This window comes from Camarhynchus parvulus, chromosome 1A (assembly GCF_901933205.1).
Source record: "Camarhynchus parvulus chromosome 1A, STF_HiC, whole genome shotgun sequence".
Lineage (NCBI taxonomy): Eukaryota > Metazoa > Chordata > Aves > Passeriformes > Thraupidae > Camarhynchus > Camarhynchus parvulus.
The window spans coordinates 9,815,394-9,830,605 of NC_044586.1; the positions used below are offsets into that span (position 1 = coordinate 9,815,394).

General features: G+C 36.9%; 1 protein-coding gene across 1 annotated transcript; it reads right to left on the reverse strand.

The window, feature by feature from the left end:
- Nucleotides 1–1,587: 1,587 nt before the first annotated feature.
- On the reverse strand, nucleotides 1,588–14,993 carry DRAM1 (DNA damage regulated autophagy modulator 1). Its single transcript, XM_030960503.1, has 7 exons — nucleotides 14,860–14,993; nucleotides 8,842–8,909; nucleotides 7,525–7,667; nucleotides 5,574–5,751; nucleotides 4,482–4,540; nucleotides 3,100–3,192; nucleotides 1,588–1,797 (listed from the first exon to the last, which is right to left on the reverse strand). The coding sequence occupies exons 1-7, from the start codon at nucleotides 14,991–14,993 to the stop codon at nucleotides 1,753–1,755; spliced, it is 720 nt and encodes a 239-aa protein (XP_030816363.1). The 3' UTR covers nucleotides 1,588–1,752.
- Between the last annotated feature and the right edge of the window lie 219 nt (nucleotides 14,994–15,212).

The window sequence follows — 15,212 nt, forward strand, 5'->3', positions numbered from 1 at the left end:
GGGACTTAGGTGATCTTGATTCAGCCACTTTCTCTGAAATGTTTTTTCTTCCCTTTAGGATACTATAAGCACTGTAAAGGTTGGCTATCATTTAAAATAACAGCTTCTTGCTTCTTATACTTTACTTTATGAAAGCTAAGAATAAAAAGCAATAAGAGAATTAATACACAATGCACTAGGAAATATGGTCTTTTCTTAACAGAGCCTTGAAAATAACATGATGTCACTTTTTGTGGTTGATACACATTTCCTTTATGATCTTCACTTGAAGGAATGTGTGTCCTTTACAGGATACCCAATCAGCAAGACATAAGGTCCTTCCTTTAGTGAGCACTAGATTTGATTTTTAACTTGGTTGTAGCTATAAACCTCTGCAAATAACCTGAATATTATGGAAAGCAAATCTTCCAGTGAAGAACAAACACTTTTACTGTTTTTATCTGGAAGAATTTATAAACAAAACATCAACTCTTTAAGTTGTGAAACAGCTGAATTTAATACAGTTTAAAATACACATTAAAAGAAATATTAACGGATGACTAATCTTAAGGTATCACTCTCCAAACACACATTAGTTAGTGGATATTAGCAACTGAAAATCATCAATATTTCTGCATAAACTGTGATAGAGCGTGGAAAATGTCATTTTCAGGGAACGTAATTCACAACCAAGTGGTTAAGGCACTGAATGGAGGTGGTGAATCAGTCCATGAAAGAACATTTTGCCTGCAAATACTTGTAACATCTGACTTTTCAATTAGTTCCTTTCCAAGTCTTTCATTACAGAAGGAAGTCTATAGCAGCAAATATCTTCATTCCAGATGCTCTCCAGGTTTGTTTTTTAATTCAGTTTTATGTATATAATGCTAATATATTTCTTTTTAAGTACCTGAAAACTACTGCCTCTTCTTATTTTCCATTCATTCCCAAGACTTTTTTTGAGACCTTCTTCACTCCATTGTAGATTAAAACACAGGCTGGAAAATTCTGCTTTATATTAACGAAATTGCTGTAAGAGTTCTCTTTATTACATCATGCTTAAATGTAAATTTACTTTCTAGTCTCACTTCCATCTTTTGTTTCCTGTGGCCATCAGTGCATAAAAGGGAAAAAGGGGTGGTTTTTACAACATGTACTGCAGTGATGATTAGAAAACATTTTTCAAGCAATATTGTTTAAATTTCTCTTAGGATTTGCATTTGCATTGCAGTGCCCAGTATCAGAAATATGTAGCATAGTGTTGCCATTTACTAACTTCAAATTTCTTCAAACAAAGATGCCCACTCTTGCTCTTACCATCTTCTCCAGCCTTTGCAACCTAACAAAGTAGGAATTCAGTCCCAGTGATTTCCATTACCTTTACACTTCTCTCTTTGCAAAATGTACTTTCTCAAGTTTAAAACTAATGCTTCTGACCACACTACAGCAAATTAAAAAGTACAGATATGTCCAGATATGTCCAAAATGGAAGAGATGAGGAGATCAAGTCCTTGAGTGATTTTCTGGTGCTTCTAGATATTGCTTTTATTGCAGTATTTTTAATATACCAAACCATATAAAAATTACAAAATATTGCAAAAAGTGAGGAGGAACCTTGCTCCAAGTTTTTAAAATCTGTTAGTGGTTGCTGGTGCAGAGTTAATGGCATGAGTTCTTAATACAAACTTGTCAATCCTTGTGCGTCTGCCACTTTTTCTATAAGTAAAAAGAAACCTAGAATATTCATAGATATAAAATATTGTTCTTTCACTATCAGAATTCTTCATGTATTTCTGTTGATATCCTTAAAGAAAATCTCTGAAAGACAAATAAAGCAAAATTAGCTTAGGATGATTTAATTTTACAGTTCTGTGATATAAAGTAAAAGGAGATGAAACAAAACAAAAGTAAAAAGTGTTAAAGTGAAATAAATACTGAAGGAAAATTAGAAAAAAAATCTTATTTTTCTTTGAGTGTGGCAGGATTTTTTTTCTGAATTAATAATTTGCTTTTCTCTCAGCACTGGTTATGACAAAAAGACGATAGAATCTAAAAAATCTTTCTGTCACTGACAAACACTAACCTTGGATTCATGCTATTTCATAGCCTGTAACTTAAAATGGCCACAATTACATTTTGTTTAATTTCATGACTTTCTCTTATTTTCATAATATTTATATTTAGTAAAAGTTTTTTATGTGTCTGAAGCAGAATTATCAACTAAGGATTGTTGATAAATATTCTGAGAATTACTGCATTGTCCTGCAAATCTCTGTCTCCAAGGGAAAAGTCTGATCTTTGATGAAAGAGATGCCATGATATACATGGCTATCAGAGAGTGGTGGACTGGCAATAAATACATCCCCCCAGAAATCATGCATTAAATGATACAGACATTTTGGAATGGTTTTTCAATAATTCTATCAGTTCTAGAAGGCAATTGTAAGCCTTTAAGATCATGTGTTGTGTAACTTGGAACAACTGGGGTCTTTTTCTGAAAGAAGTGGTTTTTCTGCTGAACCTAGCTTATTTTATTTATTTATTTATTTATTAAGGAAAAGCCCAACAGCCATGGTCTATTCAGTACTAAGTCAAAATTAAACAGACCTGGAAATGTTTGCTATTGGTTAGCAAAATACATGCTAACTCTGAATCCAGCTACCCAAACCAGAAGGCTTTTGTGACAATACTTTTCCAAAAACTATTTCATATTCTTTGCACTATGAGGAAACATATAGCAAAATGTGTAAAACATCAATGATTGAAATGCTTTGGATTATTATATAAAATCATTCAGGCAGAAAGAAATTAAGTTTTAGTTGCATCATTTATTTTGTTATTATGTCACCTTTAGAGGGCCTCTTTCTACAAAAAAGAGTGGTAAATAATTGACTGCTATTAATTTTCAAGAACAAACACATTGAACTATTAAACTGAATTTTATGTTTAATAATAAAGGGGGAGAATATTCATTATGTAGACAGAAATAATTTCTGTGCTTGGTAACATTTGTTTCTGTATAGCTTTGATGCATCTATCTAGGTAAAGAATGGTAATTTTCTATTGCATTGTTATATAATTCATAGCACTTAGTCACTGTTAAAATATATAGATACCAACCTGAAAATCTCTAATGTATGTTAAAAAGAAGAAGATGAAACCAAAGGCCACTGTCCATTCACAGATTGCACTCATAAAATGGTAAGTATAATCCTGATGGAATGAGATATAAAACAAATTTTCAGATTAAACAGCTAAATAAAATAAGGGTGAAATGATATAGACATTTCCCTCTGTTAATTCAACAAGTAAGATTTATGACTTGTCATCCCTGCTGTATAAAAGTCAATTCACATTTTATTTTTCCAGAACAGTGAGTAAATTTATCAAGGTGCATGTGCTACATTAAGTCTTGTGCAGTACCATCAAAGGCAGTAGAGGAAAACTACAATTAGCACAGTATCAAATCAGGTTGAATGTAATATAAACCTGAAAACATTCAGTTGTTGCATTAAGATTACTGATGTGCCCATGCTCCAAGCTTTCACTCAGAGCCACTGAGCTCAGTAATTCTGAGCAAACCCTTACCATGTTTTGAAATGGAAGGCTACCCTCAATGAGAGTTCCTGACAAGACTTTTAAGACTCTCATTGAAAACCTATGTCACATGATGCAAACAGAATCCAAAGTGTTTCTTAACATGCCATCACCAAATACACAATTTGTTTCAGTAAAACCATTTTTTCATCTTTGCATCACATAAAAACCCACAAAACCCCTGAAGATATTACTAAGATTGTCTAATTTACAAAGATTTATCTCACAGCTGCCTTGCCACTGTTTGGTTGTGGTACATTTGCTAACTGTGCTCTTATTAAGCTCGTAAGCTTGTCAAGCAGGATATACTCTCTGCATTATTTAACCTTTTTTTTTTTAATACCTCCTTTTAGAAAAATTTGCCCAAAAAGAAAAATTAGTTTTCCTAGTTGCCATTCTGAAAACACAGAAATCAATTCAAATACCTAAAATGAACTTTAGGATGTTTTAGGTCATAGTCCAAGTATTTATGACAGTATCCAAGACTATTTAATAAAGAATGATTAAAAAACTGAGAAAAAAACTTCAAAAACTACAGAATTAAATCGGTCCACTTTTTGTTTCATGTGAAAAGTTAATTTTCAAGAAAATTGACTATAAAAGGAAGTAGAACTAATTACCAGATTTTTTTTTTCTGGTAGTCTTTTTCTATGGGAAACTCTCAAGTTCTTGGTCAAAATGAAAGTCTAACTCTTTCAAGATTGATCACCCATGACAAATTTTCTTACGCACGCCGCAGACATCTTTCTAATGAAGAAGTGACTGGAAACCAGCATTGCACAGATCTGTTCATGATAATGTGCTGTTTGAAGTCTCTGACATGTTTGTAGTGCTTTAGGATAAATATAACAGCATTCTCCAAATAATATCACACAAGGTAAGGTGGCTACCTAGTACGATTTTACCTTTTCACCTGGAGTCCAATCAATTTTTGTCATGGAAATTTTTGAAGCAAACACAATCACTGGGAAAAACAGTGTAAAGGAAACTATACAATATCAGTGAGTAAATATGAAAATGTCTGCTTACAAAAAAAAAACCAAAAACAACAAAACCCAGATCATCTTCCTCTTCTGTAGCACAGGAGACCCTGAACAGCCAAAATATCAAATCAAGGTATTAAGAATACAATTAAATGAAACACCTTATTACAAGGCAAGTGGTAACAGCAATCAAAACACATTTCTGCACAAATGAAGGTTTCTGTAGGCTCTTTCAAAGTATAGAGACTAAGGGAAACACTCCAAACTTAGGTGACATTTGTGATCAAGAACCATGGAAGCAGAGTCCTGCACTGCTGGAAGTGGAACAATGTTGGTTTCCAGTGATGCACAATAAGTGCCTTGATCAGTTTGTACAACTTCCTCTCGGGACTGAGGCCCTCTTCCAAAGCCCTTTCACAGCTGCTGGAACCAAAAGCAGGCTGTGGCTGGCTGGCTCATGTGATGAGCTGCTGCAGTCACTTTTCAACACTGGCAGATCACCCAAGGCAAATAAAATCAGTGAGATGACTAATTATAGGATGCCAAGGGAAAAGCCAGGAAGTTGTGCAGTGTGGCTTTAAGAGAGGTGACTGTTGAGGTGAAGGACCAAGCAGCATGATCCAAATCATCTGCTTAGGCTTGTGTGCCACCCGTGTTTTTAGGTTCTCTGTGTTTAGTTCGTTGTAGAACCAGTGGCTCCCTTTTTCAGACCTTCCTCCCTTCGAGTGAAGGAAGTTGGAAAACTGCTCTAGCTTCACTAGTGGATGATTCTGTGAAAAACACTGGAATATTGGTTTTAAATATACCACTGAAATAAGAGATAAGGCTTTTTAGAAGCTCCCAAAACTCATCTTTATGCTACTGATGGTGTCTCGACATGCTGTATTATACACATTAGAGAGCCCTAAGTAAAGAGTGTGACCTCGTTTTTATTTTTTATCAGCAATGATTTAACTTGAAAGGAAAACCATGAGCACATAAAGGGAAATCCATGGGAAACACCATAAAGGATACTGGGAATGAAAGCAATGCATGATATGACAGATATGGCCATCCTTATGTGACACACAAAGTAAGTGTTCCACCGTGGGCAGGACTTGTAGGAGATTATAGACTGAAGTGTGATGTACACAACACCCGAGCCAAAGGCCACCAGAGCTCCTATGTCATGGACGCTGGGAACAGCCAGCTCCTGGAAAGGGAATCAGCACAATGGTTAGCTGCTATGACCTGAAGAAACTAGCAGGTAGTGCACATGAATGTAAATTTTCTGCATGGCATACTGATTAGAGGAACTAGACTGAATACTAAGGGAATAATTTCTAATTCCAGCTTTGCTTTGGTCTCCTGACTTGAAACATCACCTGACCTTGAGCAAATCTCACATCCTGTTCATGTTTCAGTTATTCTATTGGCAAATAGGGATCAGAATGTACTGTTCACTAGTTGTACGTATACAGTGAAAAGATTGAAGGCTTGCAAGCCACCATTTCCAGTTTCTTGGGCAATTAAGGATGCTTGAAAATCTTCTAGATCAGATGCTTAGCTAGATTAGATCCTTGTTATGCCCAGAACCCTTTCTACAAACTGCATTTACACAGAAAGCAGAGCCAAAGCAGAGGAAATAGAACTTAAGTGAGGAAGGAGTTTATGGACTGGCAATGAGACACAACAGAGATTAGATAAGAACCAGTGTTATAACTGTCAAGGAATCCCTTTGGAAACATTAGGATCAAAGTTTCTGCATCCCTGACTCTCATGAATTATTTTACATTCCTGATTTGTCTTTTCCATATTGAAGCCGAGTTTGGTTTCTATTTCAGTCAGGCATCATCCAGCACATTTTTTTTTGTGCCACATATAAATCTTATCAATAAGAACAGGGATCTTTTAAAGTAAAATATTATTGGAATAGACTACAGTACCCGTGGTATTTGCAATCCACACACACTGCCTGGATGCAAAGTCTAAAAGTGCAAGTTATATCCTAAGGCAGAGGGGTTTTTTGTCTGAAAATATCATTTCCATTACATGTAAAACTGCACTGGCTGTTAAAGGCCCAACAATCTTTATTTTCAATTTCTGTGTATGTCATCATGTCACTATATGAGCACAATGGTATTTAACAAAATGTTCCAAGGTAGACCATCCTTTAAAAGAAATAATGCAGCTGTTTCCACAGATTTTAAGGCAATATCTCCAGTCACCTGCCAATTAAATTTAACTTGATTCTAGGCTGAAGCTTTCAGTGCAATTGTCCTAATATTTGTGTCAGAATCTACCTTATTATACACTTCCTCACTGGAAAAGGTGAAATGAATAATTTGTTTCAGTATTTTTTCTCCCTACTGAACTTTCTTTCAGACATTGAGTGGGGGAACTTTGGTTTGTAATGAGATACTTACTTCTGGCAAAGTAAGCAGTAGTTCTACATGTCTCTATCAAAAGATAAAACATGTTATGCCATTTCCTACAGACTCAAAAGTTTAACAGGCTGATATTGTGCTCAATTTTCTAACCTGTCAGATAAGATTAGTTTATTTTGTAGAAAATTCTGCTGGTGAGTATGCCATCATTCAGCCAAAAATGCAGATGTCTTTGTTAGTCTGACTTATTCTGCCCTACCTGATTATAAGCAAACTAAACTTGGAATAGCAAAGTTTTTTACATTCAAGTTTTCGCAGAAAAAAATTTACAGCAAAAAAATCCATATAGTAGAGACATGTTACAAGACAAGCACACAGAAAACTCCTCAATGGCATAACTGCACAAGCAAAATTCTCTTGTATAGGGAGGAAACAAGTCTGTTCCTGAAAAGTTACTGAAAAAAGGCAAGAGCAAGAAAGGCATTCTTACTCCATTTTCCAAGGCTCCACATGGGGATGTTAATCACTGTTATCTAGTTGAAATTTTTAATGGTAAAACAATCTTATTTCCATTTTTGATATAAAATTTATGGCCATACCTGAAAAGTTGCAACTATGCCCATTCCAGTGCAGCCCATCAATCCCACACATAATGTAAACATATTGCATGAAGACCTAACAAAGTGTGATGATTCATTTTGCTTCTCTATCAATAAATATCTGATGTACATTGTAATTGAAGCTGGAAAAACCAAAAAAAAAGGTTTTGTTCAATGTTCACATATTGATTACATTTTAACAACCTTTTCCTGTAACACATGATATGCAGAACAAAATTATAAACATAATACAATAAATATCATCATCTTTAACTCTGCTGGAATGAAGAAGTTAATTCAGATGAACTTTCAGATGGAAATTCATTATCTTTGTCTTAAAATTGCATATTATTGCTATCTAGAACTGAATGCACATCAGTTCAAGAATAGCACTAATTTAAATCCCACTCTCCTGGGTGTTTTGGGCACAGAGGCATTGCCATTCCACATTAGGAACAGATGTTACAGGGAGATAAGAACCATAAGCTGCAAGTGGGAGGCCTTATTCTGCTCTGAGATGCAGTCTTGTGCCAGAACTACACCTCCTTCTGATGGATGGTCTGAAGAATTAATTCCTTTTTGTAGAGTCTGGCCCTAAATTGCAGTTCACTCCTGACAAACACCTGTACTGAATTAGGAAATCATGGTTCTTCAGGATATAATAAGCTGTAGACTGAATTGCACAGTTCCATAACACAGAACACAGTTTCAACCTATCTACAGATGGAAAAAGAAATCAGGTAACTTTGCCCAGGCACTATGAGATTACATTAAACACTACCAGATTGTGACTGAACAAGGCTCTTATAAAAGGTAAAATATATTTAGTTTGCCTTAAGGCCATCATACAGAGATATACAGCTCTTGATCCTCCATCCTCTAGAAGATAATAGAAAGTGCCAAACTTCCTGATTCACCTCAGTTATTTTGTAGAGAAGTAGGCACATTGTGGAGAAAACCAGGTGTTGCTTCAACACTGTTCTTCCCTTTATTGCAGCATCTTAGAACCTAAAATTTCCCTACATCAGAGTTTTTGCAGAGTAATTATGCCATCTTTGCTCCACTTTTATTTCCAGTGTGCTGACTCCTTTGCACTGATGAGGTGCTCTGAAGAGACACAAGTGCCTCTGAGCCTGCACTAACTGCTCCTAAGGACCCAGCTCTCCAGGCACTACTTACATCTACCTGATACCGCCATTTGACTGTGGAGAAGTTTTTCTGCAGAATACTGAATACATTTCTGTAATTAAAGCAGGCACTAATTTTTCACTAATTCTCATTTCTTCATTCTGATCAACCCAAATGCCTTATACATACCTAGAAGTGCTGAAATATTAATCATAAAACCAAAGACACCGCTCTCTGGAGGTTTAGTTCCAGTGTCGCTAAAGCAGGAAGAGAGACAAATTAAAAGTTAATTGAGACCTGTGAAACATAAATGAGACAACTGAAATCCCATGAGAGGTAGAACTCATGTGAACCTCTTCTGTGTGTGTAAGGCAATTTATCTTCTGCTGCACCATTTGTAGTAGAGAATCCTTCTTTTCAAAAAGAAAGCATATTTTAAGAGTATATGCTTTGAATTGTATTTCTTCTTTTTCAGTATGCAATATGCAAAGATGTGACAGACCTGTACTTTGTTCATGAATGACATGATTACATAAATGACATTTCAGAATTAATGTTTCTTTTTATCTGCTGAATTAACACTGTGGTAGAGTAAAATATATCCAATGGCAGTCACTATCTTAAGATGTGAGAGAATTTGGTTTAATTTCTTTAAAAGGACTTGACCCTATGAGAGAAAATGTGTTCCATGCCCAGGAATGTTCCTAGGAACTGTTTAATTTAATAATGTAGATACAGCTTAAGAGTACTCTATCTCCAAGGTGTTGTAAGTCTCTTCTGATGAAACACTTCACACTTACAGGGAATAATTAGAAATTCACTGGGACAGAGAGAGGGAGCACGAGTGTGAGAATATCTACACAATTTATTTACATATCTACATGCACATCTATATGTATGAAAGACATAATGTACACAAAACATCTGTTTTGTAGAAAACGGAACACCTTCACCACAGAGTCCTTTCCCCTCTTTTCCCTACATAAGTGCAAACACCCACCCCAGAGAATGCCCTTCCCTCACAGAATGGACATACTCCTGGGAGTACGTGAGCTCAAACCCCCTCAAGCAGAACTCTTCTATGGAAGGTGAGTGCTCTGTTGAAAGAACAGTACTACTATGATCTTGCCACCTCTTTTTACTATTTTTTCTTCTCTGATGTCCATTTTTTTCTTGTTTAACATACAACCAGTTGATATGTATTTGATCGAGTTGTGTTGGTCAAGCCAATGGAAAACATCTAGTTCTTCAATCTTTACATAATTTGAGTGTGAGCTAAGTTTTCAGTTACTGGGCAGTACCAAGAGGCAGGATAGTGTGTTTGAACAGAGGCACCCAAAAACTCTGCTATCAGATATGTTGTGACAGTGTTTACAGGGGTCTGAGGATGAGCGAAGAGACGAGGATCTGACTCCATGTTTCAGAAGGCTTGATTTATTATTTTATGATGTGTATTATACTAAAACTATACTAAAAGAATAGAAGAAAAGATTTCATCAGAAAGCAAGATAAGAATAGAAAAGAAAGAATGATAACAAAAGCTTGTGGCTTGGACTCTCTGTCCGAGCCAGCTGACTGTGACTGGCCATTAATTAGAAACAACCACATGAGACCAATCACAGATCCATCTGTTGCATTCCACAGCAGCAGATAACCATTGTTTACATTTTGTTCCTGAGGCCTCAGCTTCTCAGGAGGAAAAATCTTAAGGACAATATTTTTCATAAAAGCTGTCTGTGACAATATGTGAACACATGAGGGTTTTAGCTAATGCCAAAACTTAGTGCTCAGAGAGGTGGTGGAGTCACCATCCCTGGAAATGCTAAAGGAAAGCCTGGACTTAGTGCCATGGTCTGGTTGACATGGCGGAGTTCAGTCATAGGTTGGACTCAGTACCTCAGAGGTCTTTTCCAACCTTTGTTGATTCTGTGTATAATGGGACAAGTGGGTACTAGCTAGGGATATTTTTTTATGTCATGCAAGAAAATGAATACTCTTCATTCCAGCAGTGAGGCTGGATTAGGTTTCAGTGCTAAGATTCTGAAGCTACCACTGAGTACAGCCAAAATGACCTCAGCATGAATGCTCTTCACACACAAAAGAGAAAGCACTCTCTACTTTAGCAATCACTCTCAAGGATTTTGACAATTTTGTGAAGTTCAGGACAGAAGAGTATGGCCATCTCAAATGACTTGATTATTTTAGAAATTCATATTTGCTCTCAAACCCCTTCTATGTTATAGAAGGATTTGTTTAACAAAATTTGCTAAGATGATTTATCAGCAACAGGAGGAAGCTTAGGATGAAGGTAGGATCTTTTTCTATTAAAAGCTGATGGAGAAAAAATAGAGAAAATTCATATATTTCTTTTTACTAGATTGGTTCCAAATTCTCAGAAAACAAAAGTTTGGACCAAGATTTTGGACAAGTTCTTACAACTTGTCAGGCATTGGGAATCCCTATTCACCTGAATTTTCTTGCTGTAATGCTTTCTGAAGACTTGTTCCAGCTGGTAGTCTGTATTAATCTTGTTTCTCTTTGACAGTGAAATTGATGGAAACAGTAAACTGAGTCTTTTTGTTTGTTTATTTGACACACCTGAAAATAATCTTAATGTGTGTTTCATTTGCACCATTTTTTAACCTTGAACTTCATCTTTTCCTTTTGTTTCTGCAGTGTTTTCATTAACACAACAAAGGAGTCCATTTAAAATGTGGGCCACTTGTGACAATCTTCAAGGACTTTTTCAAATCAGAAACCACTCTGTGGTAAGTACAGGACTGTAATCACTTCAAAGCTTTTGAAGGGCTTTAGGTGAGCGGAGAATGGAATTGGCACACACATAGAAAGCCATTTGAAGTTCTTGGAACACAATGTAGGAGCAAACCAAATAACCTGAAATTGCGCTGAACTCCATTTTTTAACAAAGTATTTTCTCAAGATAAAGGTTTATAAGTGATTTTTGCTGTTGGGGATTTTTAAACTCAACAATCTTAGATTATGTTGTAAGGAAAATTCATACCAGGAATATTATATCACAATCTATTTAAAAAGTACTGCGCTGGACTTTTAAGGACACAATCTTCTTAATGCTATATTTTGCATTAAAAAAGCTAAATGAATACTTGGATTCATATTAATTTTTCTTTAAGTCTGCTGCTTTGAAAAAAAAAAAATATTACCAAAAGAAGGATCGGTGACAGTCCCCTCCTTTTTACGAAAAAGACAAAAGGAAATGGCATATTTGAAACAAAAATGTGCTCACTTATTTGAGCTGGTGCATAGGTGAGCTCAACCACCATGGAAAAGATGAGGAACCCTGTATGAAAATGACAGCATTTGTGTCACCATCTCAAGCAGAAGAATTTTGAAAATGAACAGTCTTCTGAAGAGTGGAAAGACAAGAAGGTGAAGGAGACAAGGAATAAATATTTTAGGCCCAAAAGACTCATCGTAATTGAATTTTCTTCAGAGCCATCATAGACTATTTCTCTTCAAACTGAAGACCCAAATTTTTAAAATAGGAAGATTCTATTCCACCTACAGGGATTCTGATTTCTCCAGAGGTACCAACTGGTAGCAAATACTTTCACTGAGAATTCAAACAAGCAAACAGCCATCCCAGCACATCCAAATTAGTTTGGATTTTGAGCAGTGTGAGTAACAGGACTAATTTTGGCACAACCTCATCATCTTTTAGGATTCAGCTGCTAGAAAACACAAAATCATATTCATTTTATCCACCAAGAATTGTATTTATATGCTTTACTTGATGGGACATTAGCACAGCCTCAATGACAAATTTAGGTGTGGTCTCTCCCTGTAACAACTGCTACATTGTAAGCAAATAAAATTAATGTTACTTCAAGGCATACACAGAGTACTTGGGGAATGAGTGTAAGAATTACAGAAACGTTGAACTCAAGTATGTCAGTATTTTTTTCCTTTGTGTAACTGGAATTTCCCCATATGAGCTCTATTTAATTTTTATACTTCATTTTAAGATATTGCACAACTGAAAGGTTGCAACATTCTTCCTCTTTTTTTAACACTCTTAGTTTTACTAAATCACATTCTCAATCACATGATTCGTATTCTTAGGCTAAAGCAATGACCTGCAAATTAAGAATATGAATATGGTATGACTATTGTCCTGAGTACGTGGAAGAAAACCTTGTTTTATTCCTAAGTGCATCTTCTAGGAAGTTCTTATGCTTAGACCACATGCCTTTAGAATTGTTGCAGGTGTTTCACCAATGGCCAACATATACTCTTATTCCAAATGTGGTGTTAAAAGGATGTAACACAAACAAGATTTTAAAAAGTTTTGCTAGCAAATGCAGAGGGACTGAAATGCGAGTGGGAGTCGCTGGTGCAGCCTCTTATGTCTTTGTTTTGTTTAGGTTTTTTATGGACTTTTATTGTGATTTCATAGCTAAAGAACAATGTTTAAAGGGAGCTATCCCATGAAGTTGATATAACTGTGGCAGCTGTGATACATTCACTAGAGTTGTGGAGTTGTGACTTAAAGGTTTGGTCCATACCTTTTAGAAAGAATGACACAATTAAGATACCTGGGCTGTCAAAAACTTAACTGCAAACAAAACTATATATAAAAAACCACATCCTGCTCTCTCATATATTTTATTATATGACATGGCTTCAATATAAGAAACATAATTTGTCAAATTTCTTACTACAGGATCTCAAAATATTTCTGAACACAAACCATGTACAATTATGTCAAATGATTAATTTTTGTTAGTTAATACTGGATAAATTGCACTGATCACAAGCACTTTTGTGTTAGTAAAGCTTTGTGTGTAATCAAGGATGAGCAGTAGGGTATTTGTTCAAGTACAAGAACAAGGCTTTCCAAGAGCTTTCCAGATTTGTGCAGAGAGTCTTAAAAAGTTTTGCTAATATAAACATGAAGCCCAACTTTCTCTGGCTCAATTTGAATGAAGCTCAGCTATCTTGTGGGTTGTGGTGTCATTTGCTCTTGCCTATGATGACAAACCCTAATTTTCAATCAAATTTTCTTCTATGTGCCAATCAGGTTAGCAGTCTTCTGAAACTGCGCATGTCCAAAAAGTCCTTCAAAGAATTAGGTCTAGATGCATCTTTGTCACAGACAGCTTTTATGAAAAATCCTTTCCTTGGGATTTTTTCTCCTGAGAAGCTGAGAGGCCTCAGGAACAAAATGTAAACAATGGTTATTTGCTGCTGTGGAATGCAACAGGTGGATCTGTGATTGGTCTCATGTGGTTGTTTCTAATTAATGGCCAATCACAGTCCAGCTGGCTCGGACTCTCTGTCCAAGACACAAGCCTTTGTTATTATTGTTATTGTTTTTTCTATTCTTAGCTAGCTTTCTGATGAAATCCTTTCTTCTATTCTTTTAGTATAATTGTAATATAATATATATCATAAAATAATAAATCAAGCCTTCTGAAACATGGAGTCAGATCCTTGTCTCTTCCCTCATCCTCAGACCCCTGTCAACATGGTCACTCATCTTGAAAGATATATTTTATAACCTTGTTTAGGTCTTCTGGCTAAGAAGGATATATTTTATAACTTTGTTTAGATCTTCCAAGAGAATCAGAGACACTCTTGGATTTCTGGCTAACCTTCAATCTATTGAGAAATAAACACTAACATTTTCATAGTTTAGATTTAAACGTTAACATAAGCCATGCATAAAGAATGATTTACACAGAATTGCACTTAAATGAAAAAGGTTAGAGAAAAAGGATGCCAGGCGTCTGTTGGGAAGTCTTTAAAACCCATTGGTCCTATAATGAAATATAAAAAATGCATGTTTGTGGAGATGTGTTTACTGCAAAAGCCATCACAGGGCTTTGAGTCCGGTCACCGTCTGGTGCATTTTGGCCTAGTTCTGGAGTTATACAAACAAAATTACACCTCCACCACGTAATTGTAAACTTTTTCTAGCATTAGGCCTGCATTGGCTGCAGCAGAAAACTTTCATGTCCTTTCTTTTTTACATGGGGTCTCCAGCGTCTGTGTCCTGTGGCTCCCAGAGGTGCTAGAGGTGTGATGGGTGCTGGGGGTGCCCAGCGTGTCCCTCTGTCACAGGGAGGCCCCTGGGGACCCCACATTCCCTCCGGGAAGCCCCTCAGGCCACCTCCCATGGTCTCACACTCACACAAAGCCCGCACCTCGGCCGCTCCCCCGCCTCACCTGATGTAGGGCACGAAGGGCTCGACGTGCCCCGCCAGCACGGCGATCACATAGGAGATGATGAAGGCGGCCGAGGACCAGCAGACGAGCAGAGCGGGCACGAAAGCCACGCCGGGCATGCAGCACATGAGCATCGCCGCCCGGGGCAGGGGCCGCGGGGCTGCACTGACGGCCGGGCAGCGGCGACTGGCGGAGCATCCGCGCTCCCCACGCCCGCCCGCCCCGGGGATGCCCTGCCGGGAAAGGCGCTGCCTTCCCTTCACTTTCGCTTCTCCGCTGCGCTCCCCGCCCCCGACAGCCAGGGACAGCCGGGGGCCCCTGCGCCTGTCACCGCTGGCGCGCTCCGGAGAGTT

Coding starts and splice junctions, on each gene's coding strand:
- DRAM1 (XM_030960503.1), bottom strand. CDS start 14,993: ATGCTCATGTGCTGCATGCCCGGCGTGGCTTTCGTGCCCGCTCTGCTC. Junction 8,910..14,859: donor CCCTTCGTGCCCTACATCAG/GTGAGGCGGGGG, acceptor TTCCTGCTTTAG/CGACACTGGAACTAAACCTC. Junction 1,798..3,099: donor CATACATTAGAGATTTTCAG/GTTGGTATCTAT, acceptor TTTGTCTTTCAG/AGATTTTCTTTAAGGATATC.